Source organism: Lampris incognitus, chromosome 13, assembly GCF_029633865.1.
Source record: "Lampris incognitus isolate fLamInc1 chromosome 13, fLamInc1.hap2, whole genome shotgun sequence".
Lineage (NCBI taxonomy): Eukaryota > Metazoa > Chordata > Actinopteri > Lampriformes > Lampridae > Lampris > Lampris incognitus.
The window spans coordinates 32,252,643-32,265,722 of record NC_079223.1 but is presented as its reverse complement, the minus strand read 5'-3'; the positions used below and the strand labels follow the sequence as shown (position 1 = coordinate 32,265,722).

Sequence of the window (13,080 nt, the reverse complement as noted above, 5' to 3'; positions counted from 1 at the left end):
GGGTACAATTGGGGAGAAAAAGGGGGGAAAAAACAAACAAAAAAATGCTCAATCAGCTGTCTCACATTCCATTGTCCAACATGGCTTTGACTGTCTTAAATATACCCTGTAACCACCAGATAACTGACAGCATTGGACAACAGACGGCTGAAGAAGAGAAACAGACTCAGGTTATCGTTTAAGGAATAAAACTATGCAGATATCACACTGTTACACGCGTATAAACCGAAGGAATCACATTTTGATCACTAAGGTCTAATTTTCAGGTTATTTAGAGCAAACCCACGACAAAACACATGTATTGCTTTTCCACATTTTATAAAATCACACCAGGGCCAGCCATTCTTGTGAAAATCAAAGCCTCAAACACAAACACACACACACACACACACACACACACACAAAAGCACTACATAGTTACTTGTTTTTTCTTTTTAATCATAAATCAGTGGTTTACAAAACTGACAATTTGGACAATGATAAGATTGACATGGCAACATGGCAACCTCCTGAATAAAAAGGAAAAAAATCCCCAACAGACACTCTAATTAGACTGCTTTACCTGCTTTATTTGTGTGTGTGTGTATGTGTGTGTGTGTGTTTTTTATGTGTACAGGTCTCTAGTCCCCAGCCAGTCCAGCAGAAGAGTTATTGGCTGGTTTTGTAGTGCTCTGTGTACCATGGGTTGCCTTGTTGTCAGCGTACCATCATGGTGACTCAAGTACAGTTATCATCACTGCAGGTAACTGTCCGTCTGTTCGTCCATCACGTCCTCCATCTTGCAGGTGTCATGGCTACTCGGAACTGAGACCATTTGACACTGTTAGAGTTGCTGGGTGTGACCTGCTGCGTTTGTCATGGGGATTTTGTATTTAACACCCGGACAGTCTTACGGCCATAGTGCCAGTAGCTGTACCCTGATGCTGTTGTAGTCACTGCTGTGATGTACCTTAAAATAAATAAATAAATAAGTAAATAAATACATTTACATGTTAATCATCGCAGAAGTAGTTTCTGCTGAGCCACCTGATAGGCCAAACACACTTTCCAACAGTGATGCCAATTCCAGTGAAGCATGTTTAGGGTGTATTAGTGAAAATGCAATAACTCAAGTGGGCTGCTTTTAGCTAGCCCACTAATAAATTGCAAAGGCAACTGTTGTGGTAAACAGGTATCTATTTGCCCACCTTTACTTGTTGTTCTGCATTTTATGTTTGCTTTCATTTAAATGTTCAACAATCTTAGTAAGCTCTGATTTAAATAAACTGGTATACAAATAAAATGTATTATCATTATCATCATCAACATCATCTACAGGGGAAAATAATTTAAATTCTAAGGGCAATAAAAGCAGGGTCAGTTATTAAAAGTTTAATACGGGAACTGTGTCTGTTACCATGGCTACTGCAGCAGCAGGCTAACTGAAAGACTGGAGCAGCTAACTGAGTTTGTGTGTGCATGTGTATTTGTACTAGGTGTGCCGCGTATGTGTGTATATGTATATGTGTGTGTGTGTGTGTGTGTGTGTGTGTGAGTGTTACCATAGCGACTGTAGCAGCAGACTGTCTGTATACTGAAAGACTGGAGAGGCCAGAGAAGCGGCCACCAAAAGGAGCTGGATGGCGGTGTTCACCTGTGACACACGCACACAAAAACACAGATACACACACAGGAAGCTGATTAAAAGGCTGAATTTCTTTTGAGAAAAACCTAAAGCCCTGTTCATGTACGGGCTGCCTACTTGTCTAACAGATCACTTCAAGCTGAGTAAAATTCTTTTGAAGGTTGCTGACATTTTTTCCAACTTGGTGGAAATCTAGCAAAGGCCATAGGTTCATAGGTTTTACAATTTATATAAGTAATAACTGTGATGACAAAAAAAAAAAAAAAAAAGGACCGTGGTGGGACATTGTGGAGGGACTGTCTAGGACTGGTTGTCGCATTAATTAGCTGACGTTCACCCTTGGGTGTCGGCCAGGACACAAGACACAGAGAGTGGATCTTCAGGTCACTGTACTTTTTTATTTAAGGCGCAATAGACATGGGCTACTGGGTTTGATGGAGGTGCGTGTGTGTGTGTGGTTCTGAAAGATGAAACGATACAAGGTAACCATTGATAACAACTCATAATAGATGCAACACCATTTGATAACAGCAAAATATACAGTAGCCTACAGATTCGCTACAACACTAAAGCTAACAAGCTAACCTTGGACTACAGTATCTTAGTCACAGTAGGCTAGTATAACCTAGCAGCTCGCTAGAAACACAAGTAATCAGTCAGAAAAACTATGCATCCTGGGCAACATTATACATAAATTACAACTGGTAAGAACTGTCAGAAGCATAAGCACAAACATGAAAGCTGCTAGCTGTTAACCGTCAGCTTGGTGCCACTAGCGGTGACAAATGAAGGATTTCACGACTAGTCATTAACACTGTAATTACAGAAACCTAACAAAGCAATGAAGTTATATCCAGTAAGTTAACAGCACAACTCAAATTTCTAAAAGCAATATTTTAAAACACAATAGGCCTCTGAGCTCCTCTATCTACAATGACGGCAATATGTATCATACACATTTCAGTACTTGATGTTTATTTCCTTGTTATTCCACCATGACAACGTTATTATTTATTTGTTTTATCTTATCCAGTATGCTAAAATATCTGGAGAGAATTGAAAAATTGGCTACAATTTGGAATAGGAGCGAAAAACATCAGCGGGATTTTAGAGACATCTTGGAGCCTCGATGAATACAACTGACTGACTGGAGGAAGTAGCAGACTTACAGTGACGTCTGCTTGGTTTATAATGACAGTTCTTGATTGGACAACTGACTCAGAATGATTCAGAGACAACTCCCTGGCATGACAAACTCATCAGGATAAATTCAAGTAGTTCTGAGGACCACTCCAAGCATTATAAATGCATTTAATTTTGAATCTGTTGTGTAGTATGGTATGTATGCAAGTAGAATGCAAATGGCTAGTTCCGTCAGAAATGTATGGATGTCTGGTCTCCTTTTATAGAATTCACTCTTGCTCTATCTTTTTTAGAAATACCAGAATAGATCTCTTTCTCCCCAACTGCAGCAACTACCCTTTTATTCTAAGAATTAGGACTAGGAACGGGTGATGCTTTAATAATTAGGGATAATTTAGCTGGAATAAGTGCCTTATCCATGTGTTATTGTCTATGAGCCTGTCCGCCTATACTTAAATACTATGTGTATTGAGATGTGTGGGAATGTATATCTCTCTGTTTGTGTATAAGTAAGTGCATATACTGTATATATATCGCTGTGTCTGTATATGTGTGCATATAAGTACTTAGCACTAGGTGTCTGACTATTGAGTGGTTCCAGTTGTAACAAACAAAGTCCCTATTTTTCATATATGTTTAGTTGATGATTTTGTTTGTTTTTCTTTTCTTTTTTCTCTGACTTGCTTGTTTTTTGTTTTTTTTGATCAGGGGGGTTGTGTGTTTTGATTTGTGTGTGTGTATTTTTGGGGAAAATATAAAACCTATAAATAAAGTAAAAAAAAAGAAAAGAAAAAAAGAATGCAAATGGCTATGGCCATTCTGGTAGTTATCCAAGTTCAGTCGTTAATGTGTAAAAGAACAGAAATAGATTTCTTATCTTATCTTATTCCACAAACTGCTCTCGCCCACAACCGGTATTATTCTGTATCAGGTGGTCGCCTTATCGAGTCAAATACCTTATAAAAAGGCTATTGAGAACTTCTTGAAAAGCTGCAAATGGGTAGCCTAATATTCAAACTTTTAATCAATTATTTGTTTTTTAGTCTAGTGCAATTTAGTTCAATAGGCAAATTCAAAATGTCAAGGAGTGATTTGAATATCAAATACTGGCTATGTGCGAATTTTGAACTTTTATTTAATTTTCATATCTTTGGAATAAAAACACAGTCTTTCCAGCTGTTTTAGAAGGCACTGTTGTTGTGATGCACAATATCCATTATATTGTGTAACTGCCTATCTGAAGTCCAAAGTACAGCAAGGAGGGGAAGCTCTGTGTGTGTGTCTGTGGATCTATTAGTTCACGTGTGTACGTGTACGACTGTTAATGCAATTTAGGTTTAAGTGTGCTTGCATATTTATTGTGTAAAGTGTGTGTGTGTGTGTGTGTGTGTATATCTCACCTTGCTGAACAATGTGGGTTTTAGCTGAGCTGTAGTGTAGCATGGGTTAAAAAATTTGCTAAGGGTCACCTAGAGCGAAAAATAAAATAAAATCTATTATTATTTTTTTTACAAAAAAGTGAGCGATAATGCCTAAAATGTTAGAATGTACAAAAATACAGTTTAAGTGAATTCAGAGTAAATGCATTAAGCAATGTACTGTACTGTTTAAATACAAAATATGTAAGAATCTACCATGAAATTAGAGTTGTATTACGACATGAGTTTGTATATGTGTACTTACATATTAATACATATTACCAGTGGAAGTATTGTGTTGTAAATAAACCACAATACAGTGTGTTCATGAAGTGTAAATGTAACTGCATATATATATATATGAATAAAAGTGTTTAAGACGAGTACATATTTATTCAACGCATGAAAATAAAAAATATATCTTACCGGTGGAGGTACAGTTTTGTATCTGACCCAGAAGACTGCAGCTATCAAACCAATGTCTCTAGAGATCACCAGGGCTGTTAAAGGAGCTTTGAGAGAAAAGTCACACTTTGAACAATAAAATAATATTTTGTTTGTAATAATAACCAGCACTGTGAAATAAGGTCTATTGTGAAAAATTAACGCTAGCCACCAGCCTGACTTGTGAAAAAGGGCTGTGGTCATTCAGTGACTCATCCAATGTTGGTAAAAAAAAATGTAGAAACATACCACCTGCATCTCCCCTTTAAACAATTAAATTCAGGGTCAAGTGTCAAGTGTCAAGTTCAAAAAAATAAGATCTCAAACAGTTTTCATGAGTATACATGTACCTAAGGTTATCAATGCCTGCAAATAAGTAAGTAAGGGTTTGGTGAATGATTGGTATCATTCTGTACAAAGTGCAAATAGCAACAACTAACAATCAAAACTGGGTCAAAGCTGCACACACTGGGACTCTTTTATACAGCATTTGAATATTAAATACTGCAATGTTAATGCTTATAAATATGGTACAACTTAAATGCAGTTTTTTTTTGCTAGTAATTAAATTGCACCTGAATCGAAAAAATGCTTGCAATCCACTTACAACTTACACAACCCTCTTCTTGTTTACACTTATCAATTTTCGTAATCTCCAGTTTAAATCTGTCCAAATCAGCAAACATCTAATTTGGCACAACAGATTTACTCTATGCACTGTAGTTCACGTTATGCGTTCATGCATCTGTGCATGTGTGTCTGCATGCAGATCCAGTGTGTACACTTGTGTTTCTCTGTAACAGCCTACTTCTCATTCATAATAGCAACAGTGAGGTGAAGCCAAACACGGGGAAACCTATATTTCCTGGCGCCGACTCTTAATTAAAAGTAATCACACAATCTTTTAAAAATAATGAACTGCTTTCAAATCAGCACGCGCACGTTTCCTCATGTGTGCACCACACGTCGGTAGCTCGCAGTAACAATTGGCAGAATGGTCAACACATACTCGGATAATGATGTGGTGATACTGGTTAACACCAAGGAATAAACAACAACGTGTAATAAATAATAATAATGATACAGCACAATGGTTTCAAATATGCCCTTTAAATAGATGTATTCTAAATGTAATATGAATAAGTTACACTTTCTTATTAGTGTAACTGAATAAATTACTGATTACATTTAATACATTTAGGACAGTGTAGTCAGTATTCAGGCAGTAAATACTTTTTCAAATTATTCTGAAATTCAGATTTGACCAGAAATGTTAAGAGGTTTGAGTGGCTGTTGCAGCCAGAAAAGCACTATATAAAATGCAACTTGATTGATTGATTGACTGATTCTGCCCAACCCTTTCTATAAATGCTTTCTGTAGATTTTTTATAAGTGCCAGAGCACTACATGTGTCAAAGAAATAAATAAAATGATTTTAGAGGTTATTGCATGCAATCAAACATAAACTAATTCAATTGAAATTGTATTGTGGAATTGTCATATTTTATACAATTTAATTGTGGAGTCACAATTACATAAATTTGCACTGTGTAACAGGCTTAAAGAACCATTGCAATGATAGAGAAATTTTACTATCAATAAATGCAGAAGAGATATTGAATTGAGAGGGTAATTTTTAATACAAGAGTATTTTGTGATTTATTGTGCCTGTGAACTGAACACGCACACACACACATGCATATGCACGCACATGAACACATACAAGCATACACACAAACCTGGTATAAGCTGGGCATAGGTGAGGCTGACATACAAAATACTGATGAGGATTTTATCAGCCAATGGGTCTAGAGCGCTGCCCAACGCAGACTTCTGATTGGGCCATGTCCTGGCTATGAAGCCATCCAACTGAGAGTGAGAGTGAGAGAGGGGGATTTTGTAAAATGTAACAATCCTGATTTATTATAAACTACCATGGTTAACAGTTATTTCTCTAATGAGATCAATGCAGTGTGGATTTGATCCATACTGCATCTGTTCTCTCTTTGAAGAGCCGCTATCGGCATATAATAACAAAATTATTAACATGTAGGGGTCTGGTCGTGTATATGAGATGGTACAATAGGACTGAAGGGAAAAAAGTGTGTCTGTGTTTGAAATTATGTCAGAGTGTATTACCAAGTCAGTAGCACCAGCCAATGCAAACAGAACCAAACTCAGGTGAAATTGCTGCTGGATGACCAGGTGACCCAGGAAAGGTGCCAATATGATCCGACCAACACACAACAGGTTAGGTAATGTCCATGGGTTCTCATACTGCAGAAAAAGATTAGACAGACAGATTAATAAACACAAAACATCAATAAGTGTAAATAGTAGACAATGTAATTTGACGCACAATCTATGCTTTGAGGGTGTTTGTGGCATACACATGTACAAGTCTGATCCACATAGGGCTTGAGCCCCTGCCCCTTTGCTCGGTCAGTCCTAAAATGCTATTAAAAATTTTGTTTTTGTCATTAAATAAAATGGGCAGACAAACACCCTAATGGAATATGGGTGACGGGTTGCTTGACTGAATAAAGTACCTGCCCCCTCCTTTAAAAAGTGGTTGCACCCAATCCAATCTTGTTAACATTGCCTCAAATGAGTGGTTCAGTGTGCGAGATATGCACACAGGGCACACCTGTTACAAAGTTGACAGTAGTCACCTTGAACACGGGCATTCTTCATGTGATGTTGTTCTTGATGTTGTGTCATTCAATACAGAGACAATATAATAAATTAATAGTATGTTTGTCCAGAAATTTGACACAAGTTCCTAAACCACATCATCAGCTGCTGTCATGTTAGCTAATATAGCTGTAGCCAATGCCATGTGTAAGCTATAGCCTGACAAATAAATGCAGCCTGTGTTGCTTGTTAGAGCAGTTTTCTCTGGAAGAATTCACAGGGATTTTTCCGCCAGCTTTATTTTTCCCACCCGCATTTCATGGAGACCTGCCCTACTCTGCATCTGATTGGCTAGGACTTGTTGGGTTAGGATTGGGTTAGCCAATCGGAAGCAGAGTAGGGGCAGGTCTTCGCAAAATGCAGGTGGTAAAAAATATCACTTTCCGCCACATCTTCCCATCCTCTCAGAAAGCTCAATCGTCTGCCTGCCCTATCCAGTCCACAGGGCCATATTTAACTGAAGAAGACCCACAAAAGTGTCCTTGGACTGTACTGACTGGGATGTTTTCAGGTCTTCCACCAACAGTCAGGATGAGTACACTGAGGTTGTGATGTCTTATATCAGCTTTTGAGTACAGCTGTGTACCATCACGCACCAGGGTTAGTTAACAACCCTGCTTTACAGCTAAACTCCGACAGCTTAGCTTGGAAAAGGAGGAGCATTTAGGAGTGGGGACAATGTCTGGTTAAAAGAGTCTAAATACAGGTTTGCATGGTGGTGAGAGATGCTAACGACTGTACTCTGAAAAACTTCCAACAGCCGTTCTCAGAAGACAACTCAACCTCTCTCTGGAAGGGCCTCTGACAGATCACTAACTACAAACCGAAAGCTCCCTAACTCCACAAATGATTTGCGTCTGGCCAACGATCTGAATTGAGTTCTATTGCTGGGTTGAAAGACAATGGGAGAGTCCTGACACCATCCCCCATGACTCCATCCACCAGTTCCTCCTCCCCCGCCTCAGCAGGGGCCTGGGCCTCACAACAACTGCCCACCTTAGAGGCCCCTCCTCCCCTACCACAAGGACCACTCTCTCCATCCTGGAGAGGGACGTTAACGGGCTGTTCAAGAGACAGAAACCCTGCAAAGCTGCTAGACCAGACTCTTGTCTCCCCCTACATCCTGAAGCACTGTGCCGATCAGCAATCGCCAGTGTTCACAGACATTTTTAACACTTCACTGGAGACATACCCTGTACCAGCCTGCTTCAAGACCTCTACCATCATCCCCATCCCCAAAAAACTAAGGATCACAGGACTCAATGACCACAGACCCGTTGTCGCCCTGACCTCTGTGGTAATTAAGTCTGTTGAGCGCCTTGTTCGGTCCCATCTTAAAACTATCACTGACCCAGACCTGGACTCCCTGCAGTTCACCTACAAAGCCAACAGGTCTGTGGACGATGGAGTAAACATGGCACTCCATGTCATCCTCCAGTACCTCGACTCTACAGGAACCTATGCCAGGATCCTATTTGTGGATTTCAGCTCTGACTTCAACACCATCATCCTGGATCTGCTGCAGGACAAGCTCTCTCAGCTGCATGTGCCCGTCTCCACCTGCAGGTGGATCACTGACTTCCTATCTGACAGGCAGCAGCACATGAAGCTGTGGAAAAACATCTCTAACTCCTGGACCATCAGCAACAGTTCACTTCAAGGCTGTGTCCTTTCCCCTCTACTCTTCTCCCTGCATGTCAACAGCTGCACCTCCAGTCACCCGTCAGTCAAGCTCTTGAAGTATGCTGACGACACCACCCTTATTGGGCTCATCTTTGGTGGGGATGAGTCCAGCTACAGGTGGGAGATTGACCATCTGTTGTCCTGGTGCGGCCAAAACAACTTGGAGCTCAATGCTCTAAAGATAGTTGAGATGGTTGTGGACTTCAGAAAGTACCCATCCCCATCTGCTCCCATCACTGTGTGTGGCTCCCCAGTCAACACTGTCGAATCCTTTTGCTTCCTGGGCACCATCATCACTCAGGACCTCAAGTGGGAGCTGATCAAGAAGGCACATTAGAGGATGTACTTCCTGCGGCAGCTGAAACAGTTCAACCTGCCAAAGCCAATGATGGTGTACTTTTACATTGCCATCATTGTGTCCATCCTCACTTGCTCCATCACTATCTGGTACACTGCTGCCACTGCCAAGGAAAAGGATATCATTTGCTTTGCTGAGAGGGTGATTGGCTGTAACCTGCCATCCCTCCATGGCCTGTACACCTCCAGGACTTGTATTCTGTAAATCACTTCTTAAAATTCTAATTTAACTTTTTGCAAATACAGCTCCTGCCACCCAGTGCTGAGCATCTGGGGCTGCCGCATGGTCTCATGTTCAACTCTGAACAGTTTAATACATCCTATTGAACTTCAATTTCACTTTTATTTTATCTTGTATTTTTTATTCATAATTGTTTTTAACTTTTATCTTTACTATCTACTGTAAAAAAATGTCCCCTCTTGCATCAACATACAAAGACAAATTCCTTGTATGTTCTTGTACTTGGCAATAAATCTGATTCTGATTCCTTTTTTTTAAGATTATTTTTTGTCATTTTCCGCCTTTATTGGATAGCGACAGTCGAGAGAGACAGGAATGGCAGGGGAGAGAGAGGGGATGACCTGAAGCAAAGGGCCTGGGCTGGATTTGAACCCAGCCAGCTGAGTTAAGGACCCAGCTCCATGTGGCACACGCTCCACCAGGTGAGCCCACGGCTCGAAATTAACGATGTCCCGATGTCCTGGGGACCATAAAAAATCCTACTGGGACCCAAATATATTTTGTCTGGGACAATTCCGGGACAGTGAAAAAAAATGTCCAAGTAAACTACGAAATAGGTGTTATTTGCAAAGTCATTAATTATGAGTATCTAGATGTTACTTTGTCGTTTGAATAATTTAATAAAAACGTGTGAACGGCGAAACTACAGAAGGCTTACGTTCTTGCGGCACCTCACGATAGGGCAGTCAATCGCCTGTTCGTGCAAATCATAGAATGTATTCTACGTCATCCACTCTGCCAGTGGCTAATGCCTTACTCGCGCCAATGCAACATTCATAGAGCCAGAGCGATAGACCATCATCAACGACAGTTAAAAGAAGAAGAAGAAAGAAATGCTGAGGTGATTGAATAAACAGTCCCCTGATGCAAGCCCCAATACTGCCGACTCCCGAAACGACTGCCGACTCCCAAAACTAATATTCATTCATTCTGTTTAATAAAAGAATAAGTATTTTAAACTTATATGGTGGACCAGAGTCCATGGTGTGATGATTAAGTGACAAAAAAGGATCAAATTATATGTACTCTGCATAATTGGGGGGGCGACGACAAGAATTAAAATTTGGGACACTGTTGGTTATATCCGGGACAATACAAAGTAGAATTCGGGACAGTTGTGGGACACTGAGGAAAAAAGTTAATTTTGAGCCCTGGGTGAGCCACCAGGGCATGCCTGATTCTGATTCTTAAGCTACAGGTACCTTGCCTAGGTCTTAACCTTTGAACCCGCCCACGCCACCGAGTTGACTGATTCTTCTGATCTGGTATCATGACATGAAACAGCGGTTTCTTAGTGAAAAAATCTATTAGCCAATCAGCGTCACGGGTGGGACTAACCCTGTTGCCAAGCTACTGTCAAGCCTTAGACGGCATGTCTTTTTAATATCGCCCGACATCATAGTTTGTTTCTACTTTGCTCAGCTCCACTCTTAAAACCCTGGCAAAACATGTATGTTAGCATAGGTACGCATCAGTGTCGACTTAAAAAGACATTAGATTCAGGCGGATATGTTAGTCTGTAGTGACTGGTTAGGGAAAATTGAATCCCCCTCTTTCTACTACTTTCAGCTGCTCCCGTTAGGGGTCGCCACGGCAGATCATCCATTTCCATCCCTTCCTGTCCTCTGCATCTTCCTCTGTCATGCCCGCCACCTGCATGTCCGCCCTCACCACATCCATACACTTCCTCTTTGGCCTTCCTCTTTCCCTATTCCCTGGCAGCTCTATATTCAGCATCCTTCTTGCAATATACCCACCATCTCTCCTCCGCACATGTCCAAAACATCTCAATCCTACCTCTTGCTTTGTCTCCAAACCGTCCAACCTGAGCTGTCCCTCTAATATACTCATTCCTAATCTTGTCCTTCTTCGTCACTCCCAATGAAAATTTTAGCATCTCCAACTCTGCCACCTCCAGCTCTGCCTCCTCTCTTTTCATCAGTGCCACTGCCTCCAAACCATACAACATAGCTGGTCTCACTAGCATCTTGTAAACCTTCCTTTTAACTATTGCTGGTACCCTTCTGTCGCAAAGCTCTCCTGACACTGTTCTCCACCCACGCCACCCTGCCTGCACTCTTCCTTCATCTCTCTTCCACACTCTGTTACTTTTAACAGTTGATCCCATGTATTTAAACTCATATGCCTTCATCACCTCTACTCCTTGCATCCTCTGCATTCTGCTTTCCTCCCTCTCATTCATGCCTATGTATTCCGTCTTGCTCCTACTGACTTTCATTCCTCTTCTCTCCAGTGCATACCTCCACCTCTCTAAGCTCTCCTCAACCTGTACGTTACTCTCGCTACAGATCACAATGTCATCAATGAACATCATAGCTCACAGCGACTCCTGCCTGATCTCGTCCATCAACCTGTCTATCACCATTGCAAACAAGAAAGGGCTCAGAGCTGATACTTGATGTAACCCCACCTCCACCTTGAACAAATCTGTCATTCCAACTGCACACTTCACCACTGTCACTGCTCTCATACATATCCTGCACCGCTCCTATATACTACTTCTCTGCCACTCACGACTTCCTCATACAATACTTACACCTCATCTCTCGGCTTACACCTCACTAAACCCACAGACACAATGTAACTCCTTCTGACTTTCTCTATACTTCTCCAGCAACATTATCAAACAAACATCGCATATGTAGCGCTTTCACGGCACGAAACCATACTGCTGCTCGCTAATCGCCCCGTGTCATTGCAATCAAATTCATAATTAACTCAGGGAAGCTAAATAAACAAACATCCGGATGCAAACACAACAGATTATTCAGAATGTACAGCACTACTACTTAATACAAAATTCTTCATCTGGGCAACAATGTGCCCCGTGTTGCCCACAGTGTGCGTGCGTGTAGAGGGGTGGGGAAGAGAGAGAGACACACGGGTAGCGTCAGCAACGTATTACCCCTCTGCTTACCAGCTCCTTGAATTTAAATAGTCCATGTCCCGGCACCAGACGGGCCTCCGCTTTTTTCCGGTCCGCGGACGGCGAGCCTTCCGAAATCTCTCGAGATTTCCCGCTGCAAAGCCCTCGGGCCCCTGGCTGCGTGACGTGCAAGGTGATGCCGCCGCCGCCGGGCGCGAGGCGTGGACCGATGCTGGGGAGCCGCGTGCAGCTCGTCACAAACCGCCACGGCCGACGCTCGAGCTGGCGCAGTGTGGCCAAGCACCGCAGTTGGGCTACGCGGCCCTGACGTAAACACAGGAGCAACATTGTCGTAACCCGGTTACCGGCTCGCTGGCGTCGCGCTGCTCGTCAGATGTCCCATGTTGTGTTTGTGTATGTTTTCTATGTGTTATGTATGTATGTGATATGTATGGATGTGTGGATGTATGTGTGTCGTTCAGGATCGAACGGCCAGCAGCGACAGCTCCCCCAAGCAGGCTGCCATACTGCCGTATTGTGTTACGTAGGCGAGTCGTAAAATCTGAAACTCACTTGCCCCGAGTTCACC

The 13,080-nt window shown here is 41.7% G+C and overlaps 1 protein-coding gene across 1 annotated transcript; it reads right to left on the bottom strand.

Moving 5' to 3' along the window:
- Positions 1–407: 407 nt before the first annotated feature.
- crls1 (cardiolipin synthase 1) lies at positions 408–13,010 on the bottom strand. Its single transcript, XM_056292058.1, has 7 exons — positions 12,543–13,010; positions 6,769–6,906; positions 6,369–6,498; positions 4,612–4,697; positions 4,168–4,236; positions 1,542–1,633; positions 408–949 (listed from the first exon to the last, which is right to left on the bottom strand). Exons 1-7 carry the CDS (start codon positions 12,837–12,839, stop codon positions 856–858), a joined length of 906 nt encoding a protein of 301 aa, XP_056148033.1. The 5' UTR covers positions 12,840–13,010; the 3' UTR covers positions 408–855.
- Between the last annotated feature and the right edge of the window lie 70 nt (positions 13,011–13,080).

Bases quoted from the DNA above. Each gene is read 5' to 3' on its own strand.
- crls1 (XM_056292058.1), bottom strand. From the start codon at position 12,839: ATGTTGCTCCTGTGTTTACGTCAGGGCCGCGTAGCCCAACTGCGGTGC. The intron at 6,907-12,542 runs GTAAGCAGAGGG...CTTTTTCTGCAG, and splicing joins TATTTAAATTCAAGGAGCTG to TATGAGAACCCATGGACATT. The intron at 4,237-4,611 runs GTAAGATATATT...TTTTCGCTCTAG, and splicing joins ACAAAACTGTACCTCCACCG to GTGACCCTTAGCAAATTTTT.